At 27.1% G+C, this 18174-nt stretch overlaps 1 protein-coding gene across 1 annotated transcript; it reads right to left on the bottom strand.

The window, feature by feature from the left end:
- Window positions 1–17095, bottom strand: LOC136091437 (nuclear envelope phosphatase-regulatory subunit 1-like). Its single transcript, XM_065819022.1, has 6 exons — window positions 16972–17095; window positions 4034–4105; window positions 3738–3811; window positions 3491–3600; window positions 532–586; window positions 1–413 (listed from the first exon to the last, which is right to left on the bottom strand). Exons 1-6 carry the CDS (start codon window positions 17018–17020, stop codon window positions 333–335), a joined length of 441 nt encoding a protein of 146 aa, XP_065675094.1. The 5' UTR covers window positions 17021–17095; the 3' UTR covers window positions 1–332.
- Between the last annotated feature and the right edge of the window lie 1079 nt (window positions 17096–18174).

The following is an 18174-nucleotide window of genomic DNA, read 5'->3' as shown; positions in this document are numbered from 1 at the left end:
TATGTATATTTTGATCTTTTCTATTTTCTGTTAAAAATCTTATATTTTAAATATGCAAAACTTAAAAACAATATAAAAAATATAAACGTCTAAGTAAGATATAGGCGATATTTTTTTTCAAGTAAAACTTATTTTAAAATTAAATGTATTTATGATTCTGCAATCTGTTCTACATTCATTTTTGATTTTTTGTATTTTTTACGACTGTAATCGCACATTCAAAACTCTTTCATGATCAACTTATTTTCAAGTTGCATTTTGATAAGACAGTCAGAAGACTTCAGTAAGCCGCTGTTCTGCAATTTTCTATTTTACAGAAATGATGTAAAAATTTATCCGTGACCTTGATAAAATCTGCTGTAGTAAGACTCGTTTTCCTTTATAGGTCGTGGTTTTAAAATCAACCTCCCTCTCTAAAAAAAAAAAAGATAAACGTATACACTAAAAACAACAACGATGCAAAAAAAAAGTTGGAAAAAATCTTCGTTGACATCAGGACTGTTAGTAGAATAAAATTTATTTGTAACATACGTCGTCGCAGGACATGTTAAAATCTTGCAAAACTGTTCGACATCTTGACAAAATTCTTTAAAATAAGTTAAAGAAAGCCCAATATCAATAGAAAAATTTTAAATAACGTAATCTTTACAATTTTATACAAGAATAACAAGATAAATAAATAAAAATTAGCATGTTGACAATGAAAGTTTTTTTTTGCTCGCTTAAATATAAGCGATAAAAGAGAGAAATATATTAAAAGCAAAAAACTTTTATGCTTAAGTAAAACCAGTAATTTTGATTGGTTAAAAGGTTCTATTATTTTAAACATAGAGCTTTTATAAAGATCATATAAGATAAATGTTTATTTTGTTTTGAAAATCCAACATTATCTAACATTCAAACTTAAGTGCGATACGTATAAAGTCTGCAAAAAATATATATTATGCAAGAGCTAAGTTAGTAACGCCAATATTAGAAAATTGGATTTAATTTAGTAACCAGACTAGTCTATGGATAGACTTACAACACAGACATAGACAATTCTGTATGTTGTAATGGACACAACAAATGTTTAATTTTTTGTCCTTGTTGTGTCTATCAAATTTTTGATGGTGTCCTAAGATTGCTCAGTTAAAAAATAATTTTCACTTCATAAGTCTACAAAGCATAATTTTTTGTCTATTTGGTGTCTATGATTTTGTCTAAATTTACTTGATTTCATAAAACCAGAAATATTGATTTTTGCCAATAAAATCTAAATTACCCAAAAAATCCCTTAGAAACAAAAAAACTCCTTGATCACATATTTTTAAAATAATTTTATTGAAGATGATAAAGATTTTAGTGACTAAGGAAAATTTTTTAAATGATAAACTTACCTTCAACTTTTTTGAAGTAATCCCAAACTGGAGAGGGCATTTTAAAAATAAATTTTCACGCACATTCACTGAGAATTGAAAAACAACTGAACTGAGTAATTAATGAACTTCAATTGAGCACAAAATAGTCCATTTTGAGGTTTTTAAATAGACATTAACTTTTTAATCAACAGCACACGCTGGACAAAAAATTAAAAAATGAACTTCTGTTAGAAAAATTGTATTTTTAATTTTGGGCTCTTTTTTTTAGTTTTTGAAACGATGCTGCAGTGAAAATTTAATTACTCGTTATAAGTCCAAATTATATATTAAATAGATCTTCTATACCTCATTAAAAAATCGAGATTGTTCATTTAGTGTCCGTTTTTAAAATGATTGTCTAGAAAGACAAACATTTTTTATAGACAATTCATTTTTGATAGTTGTAATTAAAATTGTTGCAATTAGTGCTTTGTCGAAGTCTATTTTTGTCCTTTTATAATAAGTCCATTAGAGATTGTCTGGTTGCTAATTTAATTATCATTACAAACGATTAAGTTAATGAGTGTTATTTAAATAATTCTTTATTTTAAACTTATAGCTATACTTTGAATTTTCTAAATATAGTTTTGAAACCTGAAACACCTAGTTGACAAAACCCTTTTCTTTAAGAATAAATTATAAACATGCACAAAACTAATTAATAGTTTCTCTTTCTAGTTGAATCGTTGTTTTTATAACTTAAATTTATTCAAAAGAAAACACACAAAAATTTTCAAGATATAAATTATTTTTGAAATCAATTTTTTTGATGACATTCAAAGTAACATTTTTCATGGGGAACATAGCAAAACAAAAGTATGAGGATTTTGTTTAACTCGAACTGTTTAAGTTGTGTCATGCAGAAGGACATGTGTGTCATGCAGAAGCTTACTCAAACAAAATCTTAACATGATCCCTAACAAAAAAAGTGATACCAACTTATAATGCTTTTCCGTAAGAATTTTACGTGAGCAAATTACTTGAGCCTATTACGTGATTTAAGCATTTACATGATATACTACGTGAGCATCTTACGGGTGTCATGCAGAAGCTTCCTCAAACATAATCTTAACATAATCCCTGACAAAAAAAAGTAAAACCAACTTAAAACGCTCTTCTTCCATTCCGTAACCATTTTACGTGAGCATATTTAAGAGAAAATTTGCTCCCACAAACATTTATTTTATAGAAAAACTATTTTATAAATGAAGATTGACTTTTTCATTTTTCAAAAATAAAATACATGTGATGTTTTTTCCAGGCCTAGATTATATGGATGGTTAAGCGCCAAACCAGCCTAATACAACAAAGTTGAAAAAAATTAGTTTATATTAAAAAATGATTTAAGTAGTGTTTCTTTGCAAACACCAAAATACTATAATTAAAATTTTTAAGTGCACTGAACTGCAATTACTTTTATTTTTTTCGGTTTAGTGGCTTTTGTTAAAGACTTTGCGTCAAATTATCTAATTTCAACTTTGCGTCAAATTATCTTATTTCAACGTATTCGTTGTATAGGCAGGCTTAGCGCTTAATCATATGTCGCAGTTAATTTACTGCAATTATATTTCTAAAATTATTAAATGCACATTTGCTATTTTATTTTTAGGTTTTTATATTTAATAGTTTATTTTTATTTATAAACTAATATAATTAAAAAAAACTGTAATTGTATTTTTTAATGACAACTTTAACTATTAATTTAATTTTTGTCATTATCCTTTTATAGGTATGCAATTAACTGACACATAATTGGCTTTTAACGTGTTTTGCTTAATTAAACTGAAAGGGCATATTCACAAAAAAGATTTTATATTATTATATTAACATATTTATCTAAATGAACAATTAAATCAAAAACATTTCCCTAATAATTATAAACAATTAAAAACTTTAACAACTTTACTACTTAACAAAAGAAAAAAATATTAGTTCAATAAACAGAAATAATAAAAACAGCTAATATCAGAAAATAAAAATAACTACAAAAAAAAAAAAAATATATATATATATATATATATATACACACATTTATTGAATTATTTAAATAAAATTTTTTCTTCATAAAAAGTAATTAAAAAAAAGGATACATGCTTTGGATTAATATTCTCTTATGCACACCCATCAATAACATAACTAACAAACCAAAACAACTTAATGAAAACAGTTTGTGATTAAATAATGATTGCACAAAGGATATCTAAAATAACTGCAATGGTTAAAATCTTTATAAAAAGGAATTCTAAAAGATTTTTGCTTTTTGAAATAAAATAAATCATCGACTTAACAGACCTCTGTTATTTGTTGAACTAAAAAGAAACCATATACTTAACAGACCTCTGTTATTTGTTGATCAAACAACCATCCAAAAGCTGTAACTATGGCAATAAAGCATGTGCAGATGAAGCCAACTAAGATTATAAAATAGAAATAAAGCAAAAAGAAAAAAGCAAAAAGAAAAAAGCAAAAGTAAAAGAAATAAGCAAAAAAAAAAAATGAAAACAAATGAGCAGAAGCATAAAAAATAATAAAACCGAACAGTCGGACCCAGTAAATCAAGTAGCTCAACAATACGGCACTCAAATCCCTTTACAAATAATATAACACAAATAATCTAATAACGAATCCCTTACATTTCCATTTATTTGCAGTAGGACCCAGTGAATCAAGTAGTTCAACAATGCGGCGCTCAAATGCCTTCAGATCTAAAAAAAAAATTATGTGTGATTTTATTACTTTTTTATATGTTAATATTCTTTCTTCTCAATGATGAAGGCAGCTATTCTTTAAGCCAGAAAGTTACTAAAAAGGAAAATGGTTAAGGAAAGCATTAAAAAGCTAAAAATTTGTTGTGTTTTAGAGATCAAGAGGGATTGTATCATATTTTTCAATAAAAACAAAAATAATGGGAGATCTCAATGTTAACTATTTGAAGACAAATGATCACATTGAAATAAAACCTGTTACAGTTTTAAGGTTTTAAACAACTAATAAAAAGTGCTACAAAAACAACATTGATATCTTCTACTTTAATTGATGTAATTTACACAACTCCCATATCAAAATCTTTTGTAATACTGATATCTTTCAGTGATTATGGTCTGACTGGATGTATTTACAAATACAATCATACTAAACACAAACCAAAAATAGTTAAGTGTAGTAATATCACATCAGGAACCAACTCATACTTACAGACCTTTGAAAATCAAATCTGTAAAGGTTGATCAAGTAGAAAAAGAACTATGTAGGTTAAAAACAAAAAAGTCTATCAGCCGAGATGTCTATCACCATCAACACTAAAAGACACAGCTGATGTCTTGTCTAAACCACTTGCCCACATAATAAATGTCTATAGAAACATCAACCTATCCAATCAATTTGAAATGTTTAAGACTTCTTGCGACAACTACCAACCTATATCTGTAATATCAACTATATAAAAAATCATCGAATGAGTTTTGCATACCCAATAACCTAATAAATGACATTCAACTTGGTTTTCAATATAAACAATCTATAAAATTAGCTGCAACGCTATTTGTAGATGGCAATCGAAAAGTCAATGAAGATAAAATAGTTGGAGTAATATTTTTTTGACTTGAGTAAAGTATTTGATACTTTGAGTCATGGAATACTAATCAACAAGCTTAACAGTAATTGTGTCCATTAAACTGAACTCTGCTAGATTAAAGATTACTTATTTAACAGATCTCAAACCATTTGTTTTCAAACCACAATGTCTGAAATAGGAAAAGTTTTATTAGGTGTCAATATTGGGGCCTTTACTATTTGTTATTTACTTTAATGACTTTGCATTTCATTCGAAATACTTAAAATCTGTTTAGATTTAGCAGATCTAAAAAAATCTATTTAGCAAAAGATAAATAATAAGCAAGAATCTTTGAATACACATGCATCTCATAAATGTAAACAGTAACCACTAAAGTCAACACAAAATCACCATTATTGCAAATTCTTATAGCATCTTGTCTATTAACAAAGCAATGCATTCTTGGTTTATTATATTCAAACTTTAGCAACTACTTTGAAGAGTTCAACCATGCAAAAACATCAAGAAGTAACAGCCACCTAATTCAAGTTTCAAAAATTGGACTAAAACACACTAGAATTTCTTTCTGAATTTAAAAACATGTTGAAGATTTATTTTAAATAGTTTTTATAACATTTTAAAATGGTTTTATTACTTCAATTGACTTTGACTTTTAATATATTATACAACAGGACTTACATTTATAACAGGACTTACATTTATAACAGGACTTACATTTATAACTGGAGTTACATTTATAACAGAATTGTAATGCATTTCATCCTGTAAAAATATTTGTCAAATAAAATAAATAAATTACTGTTATTTATACTGTCATAATATTTGCAATAACTTCCCTGTATTTGGACTGTTGTCCTTCATATTTAACATTTCCGCTATGCTTTGTTATTGCAGACTTGCAAATACACCTTTTTAGATCAACTCTAAATTTTCTCCAAACTTTCTCTAGCTTCAGTAAACATCACCATCTGAAATATGATTAAATAACAACTAATTCTTTTCACAAAAGTCCATCACCAGAAGTGTCTGCAGAAATGCAGTCAGCTTAGACTATTTCAAATCTTTTTGAATTATCAAATCAATCTGAGCAATACTTAACAAAACGGTTTCGATTTCACACAAATAACAAAAGCTTTAAAGTTTTCATTTACATTACAATCTTTACATAAGTTCTGATAAACAACAAAATAAATAAACAAATAATCAAGCCCTCCAGACAAGAACAATTGCAGACCACACCCCAATCCTATTGATTGCATAAATAGTTAGCAATAGTTTCATTTCAAATTAAATTAAATCTATCTTACAAGTCTTTCAAACCATAGTCAGGTAATTCTATGTTAAAAGTGGAGAGTCATTACACATCTACTCCATCAAATTTTCTTTAAATTTTAACCAGTGGGACCTATCAGTAAACATAGAAAAATGCATAGTTGCATTTTTACTGACTCATGGAGTTGCCCAAACCTCATGGGTTCATAATTTTTTCCATATGGTTTTGATTTCTCAAAGAATAGTGAGAAACGTCCTTTTTAAATTTAGAAAAAAAAATCCCTATTTTAGCTCATGCTTTCTGTAAAAGATTTTGAAACTATACTTTGGAATACTTTTTCATTAATAAATTGAGTTTAAGTGGAAGAAAATGGTTGAAAATCGGTACCTCGCCATTTTTGAAGATGTTAAATTTAAATATGTAAGGAAAAGAGCACAACTCAAAACTTTTGATGTTTTCAAATGAAAATGGTTAATTAAACTTTTGTTGTAATCTTTTGAACTACGCATTGACAATTTTTTGGGGCTGCCCAACCCTCATGGTGAAATTGCCTAATTCTCATGGTGAAATTAGAATTGTTAGACAATTTTATTATAAAAAATAGATTAGGTCACTTAAAACATACAAATTATATATGGCCCTGGTTAACTTCTAAAAATATTTTTGACAGTACACACAGAAGTATAAATTGACAGTATACACAGAAATATAAAATGATAATTTTAAATATTTTACAAATAAATTGTATGTAAATATTTAAAAAATACAATTTATATTACAATACATTGGAAAAATAATCTATTTGTTTTCAATAATCTACTCTGCATAAGATTGTTTAATAATTAGTTATTATTTCTAAAAATGGTGCAAATTTTAGCTGCTGGTTGCATTTTACAAGAAAGTAAACCTCAAATGTTGTGTTAAAAAGTTATAAATTGAAATGTGATAAATAAATAAAAAAGCAAAAATGAAAAGGATTGGAATAAGCAAATATTACACAAATGCTGAAGTTAAAATTTAAAACCATTATAACCATGATTTTTTTAATAATAATAGTGAAATACTAAGAAGTTTTTACTGGCAAGATGAAAGATGTTCAATAAGAACTTCATCTTTATCGAAAATGTGATACTGGCGTTCAGAAAATGTATGTGCACAATAAAAATGACATTCATTTTTGGCACCAATTAACATTATGGCTTGGCTTTTATTAATTTCAAAAACTATACCAACCCAGTAAAGTTTATTATTTTCAAAATATGTATTTCAATATCATAAAATTGTAAATTGCTTACAAAAGTTTTTATATGATTTATGGTTTTATGCAACTTCGTTGATAAATCCAACATCATGGCTCACAAATCAAATTGTGCAAAGACACTTTTAATTTCACTTTTGATGTAATAGAAATAATAAATAAGTAGACACCTTTAATTTCTCTTTCATGTAATTGTCTCTTCGAGCTTATGATAGTATGATTTTGATTCACAAAAACTCTCTGAACTCTTTATTGCTAGCTATTAGGTAATAACTCAGTTGTTGTCTGCTGTTTGACTTCTCATTTCATCATTTTCATGTTGTGTTAAATACAGTTATTTTAGCCATCTTGTATGCCATGACAACTGTTGCATCAGTAAATTGTGTAAACTTTTGATTTTCTGCTGCAAACAATCATTTCAATGATTTCACAGTTAGATTTTAAGGCCTACAACAATCAACATCAATTTCACACTTTAGTATATTTTACCAACACAAACAGAATGTGTACTTTATGGACTAGCAAGGACAAACCATTTAGACCAGAGGCAAAACCAAAGGCAAAACTTGGAGAACCCAATTTCATAGTCTGGGTACTTCAACTTAAATGTTGCATAGAGCACACAAATGAATTTTTTTGACATGTGCTTATTTTTTTTTTTTTTTCATTACTAACAGCCTTTTGTATAGTCTAAGTTTTTCAGTTTCAATTTCAAATTGACAAGTCTTTATTAAGCTTCAAGAAACTAAAACCATATTTTATATTAAGTTGGCTAAACATCTCCTCATTAATTTGAAATTAAAAATTTTTATCCATGAGAGTTTGGCAACTCTTAGAGTCATAGAGTCAGTAAAACTGCTACACATAGTAACAAAACATATAATTTGTTTTGACTACTTTTAAATCAAAAAATGAACATCTGAATATCTTTGGGTTCAGCACCCATAAAAATGGTCAGGTAGCAGTTTTCGCCCATTTTTCTAATAGAACTTGAATTATTTATTAAAAGGTTCAACTTTAAAGTTTATAATGGCAGATAAAGGTAAAAAAAAAAGAGGCATTTTAGGCTAAATTTTAAAACGACATAACTTTTGAACTATTAGGATTTTTTTGCTTTCACCACTTAAATTCCTCAAAACAGACCGAGAAGCCATATAACACCTGACTTAATTGCAACTTGATTTTTTATACAATAAACAAAGAATACATTTGATTTATTGATAATTTGAGATAATTTCTAGAATAGGCTACAAATGCAAATAGTTCTCTAGCTATATATTATACGATAAGATGCTTGTTTGGTTCCCCCTACAGCGCCTTATATATAAGGCATACCTAAGGCACTAGAGAAGGCACCAAACAACTATCTTACCATATAAAAAAATGCACATTTTACCATAAAACTTTTTTGAATGTAGCTCTTGTACCCTAGCATAACCACAGAGCCAGAGAAGGAATTGCACCACCTAGATGGTGGTGCAATTCCTTCTCTGGCTCTGTCCAAAGGTGCATTTTTTTAAACCCTAATATTTTATGTACTAAAATAATATAAATATTTATTTTTTATAATTTAAAAACTATAAAAATTAAATATTTAGTATAAGAAATTAGTATAAAAACATATTTTAAAAAGTTACAAGATGCATCAGTGTTTTATTTATTTTCTTAGGGAAAGGGTTCACTCCCTTCTCTACCTTATTAAAAAATTTAACATTAAAAAATATGAAATAAAAAAAGTAATTAATTTGTGATATGTAAACTAATGGTTGACAACTCAAATCAATATGCTCTTTTGATTAGTGAATAAATATCATTAAAATTTTATTAACATGTAAAAAAATTTAATTTTGAAAGTGATGACAGTGTTGCATTTGGTGACCTTACTTTAGCATTGCTATAATCATTTCTGTTGATCAGGGTTGAGGTTAAATACATTTGATCAAATATAAATACGTTAATATTAGATTTCCTACTATAAATTTAAATACAAATAGAAGAATGAAAACAAGTCTTCTAACAAATACCCCTTAAAAACAAATTTTAATTCATTTTAATGTTATAAATGAGAAAAACAGTGAACTTTTTGGTATTTCACAAAAAAACACCAGTTAACCTAGTTTATGGAATTGCAAACACATTTCAATCAAATACAAATTAAAATGTTAAAGAAATTTTTTAATTAAATACAATACAAATACAAATACCCTAAATTAGTCTATTCTTACCAAATACAAATAAAAATGTGTATTTGACCCTAACCCTTAAATATATATATTGAAGTCATGCTTTCGCAGTCTATTATTTATTTGACCATATAAGTGAAATATCTTTTATACTATCAAAACATCTTCACTGCAATAAGACAAATAGAAACCATGTTTATAAGCTGCTTATCATTGAAGCATAAATTTATTATTGATTTTAAAACATATATGATTAAAGTTGTCCCTTCATACTATGAAGTGTTAAAACGTTGAGAAGTGAAGTTTTTCCCATTATAATATCAATACTATGTCTAAAAACAATTTTACAGATTTTTGATAAGTGATACTGAGGTCCCTTAATGCCTCAGTAGGTGAACCCCACTTTTAGATCAAAAATTGATCTAAATTCTTATTATAATTATTATTATTATTGTTATTACTATTGCTGTTATTATTATCATTATTATTATAATTAGTATAATTGATACCAGTTATTATTACTATTTTCATCATTGACTATAAGGTTATGTTGTATATTCAGGTATTTACTTTATACAAGTACTTTTACTATTGTAAATTTCCTAAATATTATAACTCATTTCGAAATATATTTGATTTGATTTGGTTTAAAAATGTTATGGCAACGCTTATAAACCCGCAAAGCCCTTTTAACAAACTTTTTTCGCCATCTAGAGCAAATTAGAGTTAGGTTTTAATTACCAACACAATTTGTATCATTGATGTTATCTTGTCTTCAAAATAATTTTTGAAAACATGATTTTTAAAATGATCTTCACTTTGTTAAAATCGATATATTCGCAGATTAAAATCCTTATGATTTCTGAAAGATCAATGAATTTGGAACGATGAGTTAATTTTTTTTTGTTGATATTATCAAGGCCGCATGGGTTTTTTGTCCATCAAAATCAGATATATAAAAAACTACTTAAATTTATTTAAATTGATAAATACAGGTACTTAATAATAATTTTTTACATTTCTGATCATTTCATTGGATTCGTCACCCCTGAAAATAGCCAGGTACAAACTTTTAAGTAAAAAGATCAAACTTCTTTAAAGTTACGTGACTTAAAATTGTAAATAAATGTTGCGATTCTGAGCGGATAAGAGGGGCCTGGTTAATACCTGCTAAAATTAAAATGATCATGTTTCTGGATTTTCTTGGATCTAGAGGCTAAAACTTTAAAAGAGTTCTTATTTACTAAGTACTCTCAGCTGTATAAAAATCAGCAAAATCTGAGATGTATGGTGACATAGCCTGGTTCAATTGACATGGAATTACTCTACAGTTTTTGATAAAAAAAAGTAACAAGTATAAAAATTAATGCAAAGAGGGTAACCACAAAACCTATGAATGATACAACTTAACTTGTTATTGCTTAACAATCATTTCCAAATAATTTACAACTTTTAGATTCTAGAGACTTTAATACTGAAAGACAAGAAGTGGCAATTTAGCTCATTCATAGATTTTCACCAGGTTTCACAGACCTTGGTAATGATAAGGTCAACTGCAACTTTGTCTGAAATGGTTTTTCTAAAGATTTGTAAAGATACCCTTTCAACACTCTTAACAAAGTCAAAAAGGTATTGTAAAAGTGGTAAGACCTGCTAACTTGAACTACTATATAATAACTGCAAGGTTGCATCTTCTTTTCTTTTCTAAAAATAGTATTAATGGTCTAACAAGGTATTATTTATTCCTTCAACCAAAACTCATTAATGCTTGACTTGTCATTTAGTAAAGTTGCATCCTTTTACTGTATCTTACCTTTCATGCTTTTAAAACTTTTATTCATCTAGTTTCTTTCCTAGTAAGGTATTGTTACCTTGTTGCTTTGGAAATATCTCGCACTTTCATGTTTTCCTGACTCATACAATTTACAGTTGTTTAGAATCTTTTATCAACCTTTTCCTTCCTTTTTAAAAATATTTATTTTTTCTTTTATAAATTTTATTTTTATAACATTTATAAAAGGTTTTTATAAATGTTAAAATACTTGCGTCACATACCTATTACATAAAAAGTATACATATTTAGGTGCTTGTGAAAATAAGATATGTGCATGTGAAAATAACACAATGAAATTTGGCATGTGCATAGAAAATGCATCAAATTAAGGAAAGGAATAGGATAAAGAATCTTCCACATTTACTAGGCACATGAAATACAACATACATTTCAATATCAATAAACTCTACTTTAAGGTTAACTAATATAAAAAAAAACATATTTTAATGAAGTTTGTCTATTTTACTTTTTTAAAAAACTATAAATTATATCAAAAATATCAAATTCTAAAAAATTAGATAAAACATTATCTTACCACACTAACAAAATCCAAACTTTTAAAAACTTAGCACAGAAATTTTATGCAAAGTTTATATAGAATATTTATATGGATTTAATATAGAGTTCACAGAATTTATATATATATATATATATATATATATATATATATATATATATATATATATATATATATATATATAATGAAATATAAAAAAAATGTATAATGCAAAAAAAAAAAAGGATTGCTGCCTAACCAAACCCTTAGTCAATGTAGTGGCACTCACTTCTACTTAGATAGTTAATGCATGTACCGAAGCCCTCAGAACTATGTACTTATAAAGTACACTAGTGGCCATAGAAATGGACACCCCTTCAAAATATATGAAAACTTGACTTTAGTGTTTTTTAAAAGAAAATAACCATATTTATGCAATTTTCTATATTGATTATTATTTTTTGATATGTTTAGATTTAAAAAAAACTAAAATTTTGATTAAAATTCACAATTTTAATATAAAAATATAACAATTTAATGACAAAGTGGCAAATTATGGTAAATTTACGTTTTACAGCTTACAAAACATGTTATTAAAAAAATGGCTCATAAAAAAAAAAACGTAATATTTTGTTGGATATCCATTATTATTCAGTGCTGATCACAGCACTGAAAAATTTTTTGTTGGATATTCCAAATCTTCAGTGCTGATCACGTGAAACCAGGACTTGATTATGGCCTCTATTAGTTGTCACTTGTTCCCAGGTTTTTCTTTCCTTACAAGTTTTTTCAGTTGAGACCACAGGTTTTCCATCGGATTCAGGCCTGGACTGTTTCCAGGCCACTTCAAAATGTTTATCTTTTTGGCTTTAAACCAATTTCTGACAGTTTTTGCGGTGTAGCATGTAGCACTGTCCTGCTGGAACACACAGGTTTCTGTTTTGCCCTCAAACAAATCATCAATTGATGGGAGTAATTTGGCTTCTAATATGTTTTCTTGGTATTTTTTGGTGTTTAAAATACCATCCACAATGTGGATACGACCCACAGCATCTCTGGTCATGCGTCCCCACACCATTACACTTATGGGATGCTTCATTGTAACCAATGTGCACTCAGGTAAAAGATCTTCACTGAGCTTTCTTCTCACATAATTGAGTCCATTGCTTCCAAAAATGGAAATCTTGCTTTCATCATTCCAAATAACTCTTGCCCAGTCTTCCTTTGTCCACTCCTTGTGTTCTTTTGCCCAATTTTTTTTTTTTTAAACATCTTCGCTTCCAACAAGGCTGCAAGCAGCCACTAATTAAAGTTGGAAGTTACTGAAAGAGAAAAGATGAAGATTGTAGAGCAAGATAATGATTGACAGACGACTTAAAGGATAGCAAATTATATGAATCAGGTAAGCAAGATGAAGGAAGCGAATTCCAAAGAGCTGATGTTCAAGGAAAAAAACTAGACGAATAAGCATTTTTGGAGCACTTAGGAACAGTTACAGAAAAAGGATGACACTTAATTGAACGACGACGAGTGACACGAAAATGAATTTTAGTAGATGGCACAAGAGACGCTAGCTCTTTAGAGCAGTGCCCATTATAGTATTTGTAGAAAAGAGAAAGAGAAGCAACATTACGACAATGTGATAATGGTTGGAGGTTGGCTGCAAGAGCAGGTCCAACTATGTTTACAATGCATTTTTGCACCTTGTCTAAAAGAGAAAGGGCATCATTAGAAGAACCGCCCCAGAAATGGCAACAGTATTCCATACAAGGCCGGATTTGAGATTTATAGAGATAGAGAATAGAATCCAAAGTAAGAAAGTGACGAGCTCGATAAAGAGATGCAACTTTAGCAGATGCTAATTTTGCAACTGATTTGATATATGTTTTTCAAGAAAGATTGGAAGTAAGAGTTAACCCTAGAAGATGAAGAGTGGATGACTCATCGAGTACATCACCGTTCATAAATATAGGAAGATCTAAATCATTGCGATAACGATTGGCTGAAAAAAATTGAGTTTTATCTGAATTAAAGTTCACCAGCCACTGTGAGCCCCATGCTGTAGCAGAAGTGAGATCCTTTTCAAGCTCAAATGCCCCCTCCAAGCAATCAGAGGGTGTTGGTTTCTTATCATGACAAGAATAAATGGTAGTATCATCAGCAAATCAAATGATTCTTTCGTTGTTTTTTGTTTAAATATGGTTTTTTCTGGGTCTTCTTGCTTTTAAACCATTTTCAAAAAGCCTTCGGGAATTGTTTTTGAACTAACCGAAATTCCGGTGGCCTCTAAATCATTTTTAATTTCAGATGAAGTTGCTCTTTGGTTCTTAAGTGCAAGCCTCATTATCATCCTGTCATTGTTGGCAGTTGCCTTCTTAATTTTTCCATTTTTTGGCATATTTTTGAAGGTATTGGTAGCCTTAAACCTTTCACACACCTTCCTCAATCCAGATTTTGTTGCTCCATTTCCCAACTTTTTGGCGATTTCCATGTACGAATAACCTTCTCCGCATAATGTAACAGCTTTGAATTGCTTTGTAGGTGACCAATATCCTTTCGCCATTGTAAATAAAAGTACAATTTTAAAAAACACACTAAATCTTCAAGAGCACTGTGGACTTTTCACCAGCAATTGTTGAAACTCAACTAAATGACTACAAAACAATGATCTTGTATTTATAGCTTAAAAGATTTATGGATAAAAATTTTAATTAATAACGTAATTAACTATTAGTCATCACAATAAATAGACTAATTTTCACAAAAGCACAAAAATAATGAGACATTCACCTTTTATTGGAGAAACCCATTGCAGAGCAATGACTCATTTTTGACACCAATTAACAATAATAATCCATAATCATGTTTAAAATTGATATAAACGTTTAAAATTTGCGATTTTCTATAAGCCAAATAATAGATGGCGTGGTTTAAATATAAAAATAAATAATTAAATCCACCAAACGCATGATATGTCAACTTTTCTAAGAAAAAATGGTAAAACTTACTGGGGTGTCCATTCCTATGGCCACTAGTGTATGAAACCATATTGCTTAGCCAAGTACCCAATATTTTATATATATATATATATACATATATATATATATATATATATATATATATATATATATATATATATATATATATATATATATATATATATATATATATATATATATATATATATATATATATATATATATATATATATATATATATATATATATATATATATATATATATATATATATATGAAGACCACACTGGAAAAACTCGCGGGGTCACATTTAAAAAGTATTGAGAAAGTATTTATTGATCATTAATAAAAGTCTTTATTTAAAGCAAATGAAACTAAGCAATTTAAAAAAATTTATATTATAATTATTTTATTTAAAATTTATTCAAAACAAAACATTTTGTAATTTTTTATACAAAATTTTTTTTTTCTTTGCTTTAAATAAAGACATTTATTAATGATCAACAAATACTTTCTCAATACTTTTTAAATGTGACAACGCCGGTTTTTCCACTGAGGTCTTCATATATATATATATATATATATATATATATATATATATATATATATATATATATATATATATATATATATATATATATATATATATATATATATATATATATATATATATATATAGATCTATAGTTTGTTGGCTTCGGGAAGAGCGGAAGGAAAAAAGTGATTCTTACGCCAACATATACGTCACTTTTAATTACTTTTAACTTTCGTCCAACATTTCTGTGTTGGACGAAAGTAAAAACCATTAATTTAATTACAAATTAATCGTTTTTTAAAAAAACCACAAAAACGCAAATTTAATTGACCAGAATGTTTTTAAAAACATTCTGAATGTTTTTAAAACATTTTAAATGTTTTTAACAATATAAACAATGTTTTTATTTTAATCTTTTTTAATAAAACGTTTTTATTTTTATTTTTTTTAATAAAATGTTTTTATTTTTATTTTTTTTACTGTAAATCATGCGCGGAGTGTTGCTACATCGACTATCTTATAGCCTGACTCGCAAGGGAGTGCTGCTACATGGACTGACAAATAGCCTGACTCGCAAGGGAGTGCTGCTACATCGACTGACAAATAGCCTGACCCGCAAGGGAGTGCTGCTACATCAACTGAGGGTTTGGTTGGGGCAGGCAGTCTATCATTATTAAAAAAAAAAAATTCCGGTCTTGCATTTTAATTTTTACTTTTTGTCAACAAAATATGGAAAAAACTTTCGGACAACAAAGGGTTCTATATATATACATATACATATATACATATATATATATATATATATATATATATATATATATATATATATATATATATATATATATACATATGTATATACATACTTATATATACATATATATATACATATATATATATATACACACACACACATATATATATATATATATATACATATTTATAAATATATATTTATAAATATATATAGAGAGAGCCAGCTCGTGAGCATTTCTTAGTGTGTGCAAAAAAAATGCCGCCCTTAATAATGATTAAATTTTATTAGAACGATGTTTTTTCGGCAATTTTTCATTTAATGTTTATCTTAAAATTTGCCGCCTGTGTGCTTTGCACACTTCGCACACGCCACCAGCCGGCATTGTATATATATATAATTATATATGCATTTATAAATATATATATATATATATATATATACATACATATATATATATATATATATATATATATATATATATATATATATATATGTATATATATATGTATATATATATATATATATGTATATATATATATGTGTATATATATATGTATATATATATATGTATACATATATATATATATATATATATATATATATATATATATATATATATATATGTATATATATAATGTCTGCTAAACTATTTATAGATTTAACTAGACAAATTGGTAGATAAATAACCTTCAGCTTGATCCATAGAGGTAAAGGCACCAACTGCAGCCATATTCATATGCTTTTCAATATGTCTTCATTAAATTATAAAATGCATTACACTAAACAAAAAGTTAACTTAGAATTTTTACAATTGGAGCTTGCAGAAATTTTTTATGGATTTACCTAATACGAATACCTAATAAAATATTTCTAAACAAAGAGATCTTTGATATTACAGTTCTTGGTGCAACACTGACCTGTGTCGCTTAAGTAGCTTAAAAGTTTGAATTATTTTACTTGTGGCTAGATAATTTGAAGACTAATAAAAGTTTTGGTTTATTAGACTTACAAAAAGATAAGGCATTGGTGTAGAACTACATCTAGCATTAACAGGGCGGCCAGACAATTTTTGATTTTATATTCCCAGAATTTTCAGACTTTCCCTGACTAAAATTAAATTTTCCTGGCTACCGATGTAAATTAAACAAATGTAGCAATAAAAAAAACAAAAAAAAAACTCACATAACTTTACCCAAATAACAGAAGTTCTTTTAAAAACTGTTTACTTAAAATTAAAAATTTTTTAAAGAAAAAAAATTATTTACAATATGAAGTAAAACAGTTAATTTTTAGACTCCAATAAGCAAAAAAACATTATTATTTTGTTACTAAATCAATCAAAACTTCCTGACTTTTCCATTCATTTTGCAAAATTTAATATGTTCCCTGACTTTTTAACATAGTTTAATATTTCCCCGACTTTTCCATGTTGCTGGTCATGCTCATTGAGCAACATTAGATAAAAAAAAAAAAGGAACTCAAAAAACTTCATAACTTCTTTTATTTTTTTCTTCTTAAATTTATACTTTTTTGTAAACTTTAACAGTAATCAAAAAGCTCTGAACAGATTGATTAAGGTTGTAACACACTTACCTGTAGCAACAATGCATTGAATTGCGACAGTAATTTTAACAAAAACTGTTACAATTTTAGATGACAAAAAATTTATCTTAGCAAAACTGTAACAAAATAATTATTTTGAGAATGATTTAAATAAATTAATCCAGGTCAGATCATTAATGATGATCCGACTTGAATAAACTTAATAAAAATCTTATGAATTTTAAATTTGAAAATGATTTTTTTTCGAAAAAAAATTAGCATTTATTTTTAAAAAAGGTAAAAAAATTTCTGGTTTTAACTTTTATAGATAACATAATTTAAAAGAAT

This window comes from Hydra vulgaris, chromosome 15 (genome assembly GCF_038396675.1).
Source record: "Hydra vulgaris chromosome 15, alternate assembly HydraT2T_AEP".
Lineage (NCBI taxonomy): Eukaryota > Metazoa > Cnidaria > Hydrozoa > Anthoathecata > Hydridae > Hydra > Hydra vulgaris.
Note: the sequence above shows the minus strand (reverse complement) of the source record. Positions and strands in the feature narration are given on the sequence as shown.

Bases quoted from the DNA above. Each gene is read 5' to 3' on its own strand.
- LOC136091437 (XM_065819022.1), bottom strand. From the start codon at position 17,020: ATGAATATGGCTGCAGTTGGTGCCTTTACCTCTATGGATCAAGCTGAA. The intron at 587-3,490 runs GTATCCTTTTTT...CTTATTTTAAAG, and splicing joins AGAATATTAATCCAAAGCAT to AATTTTGTCAAGATGTCGAA. The intron at 414-531 runs GTATGTTACAAA...TTTTTTTTTTAG, and splicing joins TTAACATGTCCTGCGACGAC to AGAGGGAGGTTGATTTTAAA.